The sequence below is a fragment of the Palaemon carinicauda genome, chromosome 41, assembly GCF_036898095.1.
Source record: "Palaemon carinicauda isolate YSFRI2023 chromosome 41, ASM3689809v2, whole genome shotgun sequence".
Taxonomy (NCBI): domain Eukaryota; kingdom Metazoa; phylum Arthropoda; class Malacostraca; order Decapoda; family Palaemonidae; genus Palaemon; species Palaemon carinicauda.
The window spans coordinates 32,409,562-32,416,302 of record NC_090765.1 but is presented as its reverse complement, the minus strand read 5'-3'; the positions used below and the strand labels follow the sequence as shown (position 1 = coordinate 32,416,302).

General features: G+C 40.3%; 1 protein-coding gene across 1 annotated transcript in view; it reads left to right on the top strand.

Annotated features, from left to right (window-relative positions):
- LOC137632500 (uncharacterized) overlaps positions 1 to 4,120 on the top strand; it is a 4,232-nt gene extending 112 nt beyond the window's left edge. Inside the window, exons 1-2 of the mRNA XM_068364463.1 lie at positions 1 to 281; positions 417 to 4,120. The exon at positions 1 to 281 is cut by the window's left edge and continues 112 nt beyond it. Coding sequence (XP_068220564.1) covers positions 1,319 to 3,100 — 1,782 coding nt within the window. The 5' untranslated portion in view covers positions 1 to 281; positions 417 to 1,318 and the 3' untranslated portion in view covers positions 3,101 to 4,120. The remainder of the gene's footprint in view (positions 282 to 416) is intronic.
- The last annotated feature ends 2,621 nt before the right edge of the window (positions 4,121 to 6,741 follow it).

Genomic DNA, 6,741 nt, shown 5'->3' with positions numbered 1-6,741 from the left:
TAGATCGCGCGTGCGCGAGAGAGTATGTGTGTATGTGCGTTTGTGTGTGCGTGTTTTGTGTGTCCGCGGTGCGCGCTGAGGAAAGGGTAATTAGCGAATGATTGTTTGAAGTTGGAAAGATTGTTGGTATAATTGAGGTTGTTTGTTTACCTTTTTAGCTAGGATAGGGTGGTGATGAATGTCTTGGGCGAAAGCATTGGATATCAAACGATAGAAGGAGTCGGCTGTGTATTTTTTTTGCTCTTCGAAAGCCGGCTGTGAAGCTTTTTTTTATATTCTGAGTAAGTACTGTTTTTATTTATTTTTGTTAGGCGCGTTCATGAGTGATAGAAAGTTTATTGTTTATCTTTGATTATAGTACGATAGTTTAGTTTAGTTAGGAGTTTTCGTAAGCGTTTTTTTCTTTTTTATTGCAGGCCGTAGTTCCTCCTTTGGATTCCTTTATACTCCTTGGAGTTTTAGTTTGGCCTGGAAGGTGGTGTTTGCCAGCCGTGTGTATATTGTATATGATTAGCTTGATGATGACGACCCGGACCGGACAATGAATATAGGAATAGACTGCTGAAATACAGAATTTTTGAACGTTGATGACCCGGCTATAAAATACGGATTTCTCTCACGACAATTGATAACGACGACCACCGCATAAGATTGCATAGTCGAATTGGCCGTACGATAGTGTTGGCCAGTGCCAGTAGGCTACAACTTGCTTAAGGACTGTTGCGTGTGAACCAAGAGGTTCTCTTGGTTTGGCATTATTTTTTTTTGTGTTGCAGAATATGATTGGTGTTTAGTATTAAGTAATTTATTTAGTCTTAAGTGTGCTTTTGGTACTGTGCGTGGACTGACGGTGTTGGGTACATTAAAAGGATATTGTTTTTTCGATTGTTGGCGAGTTTTCGGTACCATCACGCACCGATATATACAGCGAATTTTGTGTGTTTTTTTGTCTATTGAATTTATGATAAATTGTGATTGTTCCTGGGTTATGGCATATGGTGGATGGTTTGGTGATAAGTGATTTGTTCTAGTGTTAAGTCAGTTTAATGATATGTGTTCTGTTTTTGGTTGCGTTAATATAGTTTTAAGGCTATGTTTTGTTTTCATTTTCCTTCTGTCCAAGAGTCTAGTTTAAAGTAAAGTAAGGGGAAAGTGTGTGTTGTGGGATATTTTGGAAGTAAGAGTGATCAAGGGTGTGGGGGTTGTGTTTTGTATACATCCCGCTACATAAATTTGGCGCCCGAACAGGGACTTGAGAGGTGGGATTGAAGCTGGACTCTTTGACGAAGGACGGAATTAGGGTTAAGGTTGAAGAAAAATGGAAGGTAAATACGAGGCTTTGGAGGAGGAATTGCGGCATTATAAAGAACGGGAGCAGATGTGGATAGTTGAGAAAGAGAGGTTGCTAGTAGAGAATGAGAGGTTGAACTGGGAGAATGCGGCGATGCAGAAGGAGCTTAGGGAGTTAAAGGGAACTGTAGAGAGAGTGGAAGAGGGTGTTGAGATGAGGATGCGAGAAAATGAGAAACGAATGGAAGCTATGATGGGGCAAGTAATGGGGATGATGAAAACGGTCATAGGTGAAGGTGCAGTCGGAGGAGTGGCTTCTGCTTCTGGTAACGGGTTGATGGTGGAAGAGGATAGGGTAAGTGATAATGGGGAAGGTAGTGATAGTGATATTGAAAGTAAAGGGCCTAGACATAGTAAGATTGGAACGAAGGGTGATAGGAAGACTGAGAAGAAAGGTAAAGATAATGTGAAGAAAGAAAAGAAGAAAGGTCAGGGTGTGAGTGAGGATGATCATGATTGGGTGAAGGTGGTAAGTAAGAAAAAGGGTAAGAAGGGAATAGTTAAAGATAGGACTTTGAGTGTAGAACTAGATTCATTGTATTCAAATGAAGAAGAAGGCAACAAGAAGGGAGTAGACAGTGAAGATAGTAGTGAGAATGAAGTAGAGGAAGTTTGTAAGACAGTGTTTATGAGAGAGGTTCCTAGGTGTGAAAGGTTTAATGAACATAGCAGTAGGAATGTATATGACTTCTTTAGGGAATATGAAAAGTTTTGTCAGGCTAAGTATGGGGATAGTAAGAGAGTTTGGGCTAGGGAGTTGGGAGAATTTTTGTCAGGAAATTTGTTGACGATGTATGGGGTGATAATGAGTGTAGGAGAGGTTGAGTATGAAAGTGTAAAGAATAGGATAATTGAACAGGTAAAACGTATGAAAGGTAGTGTTAGGTATAAGCGAAAAAATGATTTTGATGAAGCACGAATGAAGGTGGGTGAAGCAATCTCGATGTATGTATGTCGGTTAGAAACATTGGCTAGAAAGAAGTATGGGGACGAAGGAATAAATGAAAATAAGGAACTAATGAAGAAGTTTTTGGGTACAGTACCAGAGAGTGTGTGCGAGTTTATTAATTTGAAACGGAAGGAGAAAATGAGGTGGACTAGAGAGAGATTGACTTGGGATGATATTTTAGAGATAGTTGAGGATTACGAGTTGGATAGGTGTATGAAAGAAAGTAAATCTGTGAGTGTAAGAACTGGAATGGAGGAATGTGTGCCAGAATTTGGTAGTTTTAGAGATGCTGTTATGAGAGGGCCAATGAGGGCAGCTGATAGTGTAGTAGATAGAAGTGTTAGGGTGAGTAATGTAGGAATACCCATGGCGAGAAATGACGGGTTTAGACAGGGAAATCAAGTTTGGAGAGATAGAAGTGCTAGTACGCAGCAAGTTAGGTTAGGTAGTGGTATCTGTGAAGAGAGGTGTTATAGGTGTGGGAAGGTAGGACATAAAAAGAACGAGTGTAGATGGGCATTAGGAGCATGTTTCGGGTGTGGAGAGACAGGGCATCGTATTAGCGACTGTAAGAAAGAGAAAGTGGTTAAGTGTTATCGGTGTGGTATGACTGGACACATAGCGAGTGGATGCCGTAATAATCGTATGAATGTAATTTGTGGTAATTGTGGTAAGGATGGTCATTATGCTAGAATGTGCAAGGAGCCACGGGGTAAGTGTACTGAATGTGGTGCAGATGGGCATGTAGCTAGGGTTTGTAGGAATAAGGGATCAAGTCAGCCAGGATGTTCGGGAAACTAATTAATCAGAGGGTTCAGCTGGGTGAGTCCTCGTGTGTGTGGGGAGTGAATGTGATGCATGTTCGTGAGGGTTTATTGCATGAAGATGTGATGGGAGAAAGAGCACATGATTGCATGAGTGTGAAAATGATTTTTAATGGTGTAGAGTTGGTTGGTTTGATTGATACTGGTTGTGGTGTCAATTTAATGTTTAGGAATGCATATGATAAGGTAAAAGAGGTTTGTGAATTTAAGGGATGTAAGGGTGAAGTAAAAGGGATTGGTAATTTGCGTATGCCTGTGCAAGGAAAGTTGCGGGAAAATGTTATGATTGGGGGGCTGATGATGGAGGATAATGATTTTTACGTGGTTGAGGGAGCGAATGAGAAATATGACGTACTGCTGGGGTATAAATTTCTGAAAAAATGTGGTATGATTGTACATCCAAGTGTGAATATGATTGAAATAAAGGTTAAAGGTAATATTTGTGGGGAATTTTATTTAAAGGAAGATGGCAGAGTGAGTACGAAGGTGTGGAAGGGAGTGCCGTTGGTAGCAAAGGAAAGTGTAAAGTTATCGGGTAAGAAAGGTGAGGTTATTAGTGTAAAAGTTGCATGGCCGAGCAGTCTGGGAATTTCAAATAGTGACAAGGATGAATATGTAGTGGAAGGTATGGAAGCAGGTAATTTGGTGAAAACGAGTGCGTATATATATGATGGTGTTATGAATATGCAGGAACCCAAGGTGTATGTAAGGTTGTTGCCGAGTGTTAGGAGGAAGAGAGTACGTGGAATACGTGAGGGCGATTGCATGGGATGTATGTATACACTGATTAATGTAGAGGATGGAAGATATGTTAAGGCGAGACAGGTGATGTCTGGTAAGGTAAAGAACGATGACGATTGGGATTACGATACGTTGAAAGGAAGAATTAAGTTAGATGAGAGTGTAAGTGAGGTCGAAAGGGAACGATTGCTTAAGATGTTATGGGATAAGCGGAGAGTTATGAGTCTCGGTGACGATGATTGTGGGGGGTCAGACCTGCCAGAATTTAAAATAGTTCTCAGTGAAGATACCCCCCATATATCAGCGTCCCCAGGCATTTTTCTCCGCCTATTGCCAAGGAGATAGAGGAGCAGTGTCAGGAAATTAGAGCGTATGGGTGTTAATAGAAAGGAGTGAGAGTGCCTGGAATAGCCCTATTGTCCCTGTACGAAAGCCTGATGGAAGTTTACGTATGTGTATTGATTATAGGAAGGTGAATGAGGTGACTGTTAAAGAACGTTTTCCAATGAATGTGGTGTCTGATTGTGTTTATAAGATGCATGGAATGAAAGTTTTTACTAAATTAGATTTGGTGCGGGGCTATTACCAGATGCCTCTGGCAGAGGGGAGCAGGCCCATTACCGCATTTTCAAGTACGAAATTGTCACTTTCAATTTAAAAGGTTGAGTTTTGGTCTTGCTAATGCGCCTGCTGCCTTCCAAAGAGCAATGAATGTAGTTTTGGCTGGGTTTGATAGACAGAAGGTGACTGTTTTTTATAGATGATATTCTGATTGCGAGCGAGACTGTTGAGGAACATATGCGGTTGCTTGAGGCAGTGTTGATGCGGTTAATTGAAGTTGGGTGTGAAAATTAAGCTTGAGAAGTGTACATGGTTGTCCCAGGGAGGTGGAATTTCTTGGGCATGTAGTGGGTAAATCTGGTATAAGGAAGAGTGACAAGTTTGTGAATAAGGTGCGAGAATTTCCACGTCCCCGGACTGTGCGTGAGTTGCGAGGTTTTCTTGGTTTGGTTGAGTTTGGGCGCAAGTTTGTTAGAGATTGTTCAGGTATAGGGAAGCCTTTGAATGAATGGACGGGTAAAAGGAATAGTACAAAATTAAAATGGGATGATCGGATGATAGAAGCGTTTGAAAGGTTGAAGGAAAGAGGCCGCGAAAGACGTCACTTTGGCATTTCCAGACTACAGTGAAAATGCGAATATGCTAGAGTTGTATACGGATGCGAGTGGGGTTAGGTATGGGTGGTTGTTTGGTTCAAATGCAGAGAGTAAATGGAGAAGAGCAATTGAGAGTAATAGCGTATGTTAGTAAAGCGTTTAATAAAGCTGAGCGGAAGTATTCGACGATTGACAGGGAATTGGCTGCAATACGATTTTGTGTGAAAGCATTGAAAGTATTTTTGTATGGTGTAAAATTCATTGTGCGTACTGACCATCAGCCCCCTAGTGTATATGATAAGGAAAGAGTGTGTGAATGCAAGGGTTGCTAGGACCATAGAGGATTTGAATGAATTTGATTTTAGGTTAGAATATGTACCGGGAAATAAGAATATGATAGCAGATGCGATGTCGAGGATGCATGGGAGGATGGAAGATAAAGAGAGTAATCTGAATTCTGAAAGGTTGCCTGAAGGTTTAGTTGTGGAGCAGAGTTGTGAAGGGCAAGATATGGTGTATAAGTGTATCCTAATGGGTTTAAGTAAGTTAATACAAGAGGGGGTTAGATACGGAAATACCAGGTAGCGTAAGCGAGCTTAAAAGAAGGGTGATGAATGAAGTGTCAAAAGAAATGGTATATGAGGAGGAGAGTAGTGTACTAGAAGGGGAAGTATTATCAAAGATATTAATGGTGGTAAGTAGGTTGTATGGTGTAACTGTGTATTTGTATTTTGGATGGAATAGACCGATGGAATATAGGGCATGTAAGGAGAATGATAGGGAATATATTTTGAGGATTCAATGTAAGGAGGAATGTTGCAAATTGTTGAGTGAGAAGGATAATAGTGCAAGTGACCTTAATCTAAGATATGGGGGTATAGAGGACAGTGAACATGATGATGAACATATTGGTGAAGTGAGTGACAGAATTGAAAGGAGAGTAAATGTATGTATGCATGGTGTAAAAGGAAGGATGATGACGTATGTGAATATAAATGAGAATGAATATTGTAGTTTAATTGATACGGGTGCTCAAGTGTCATTAGTAAATGAGTCGGTTATCAGGGAAATTGAGAGGTACAATTTGGGAAGTGAAAAGACAGTGTACGAGTCTGTGAGAATTCATGGAATAGGTCAGGGAAGTTTACTTGTTTGGGAAGAAGTGAGGTTGAAAGTGAAACTAGGGGAGTATGGAAGGTTGAACATAATTTTATTGTAATGGGAGAGAATGAAATGCCTAGTTGTTTTTTGATGGGAATAGATTTTTTGAGGTTGCACCATGTGTCAGTTGATGTTGGCAAAGGTTTGCTTTCAAAGAATGGCTGCAAGTTAATAGTAATTGAGGATAATAGTGTATTCATGGCGAATTTTGTTGGCATGATTGATATTGCAAAGAGTGAAGATGATTTGTTGAGCAAAAGAGGAGGTGGAAGAAATGCAAGGTGAATGTTTAGAGATAAATAGGTTACGTGAATGTATTTTAAAAGGTATTAGGGGTGGAAGAATGGCCGTGTGATTTGGAAGCGTATAAAGAAAAGTTGTTAAAAGATTTATTGTTTGTAAGAATATTGTGTATTTTTTGCATAGGGGAATGGATGAAGATATATATGTTCCTGTATTTCCAATGCATGCAGCTGTAAGTATGTGTATGGTAGTGCATTGACAGGTATGGGCATATGGGGAAGAATAAATTGTGGGAATGCATGCGAGAGAGGTTTGT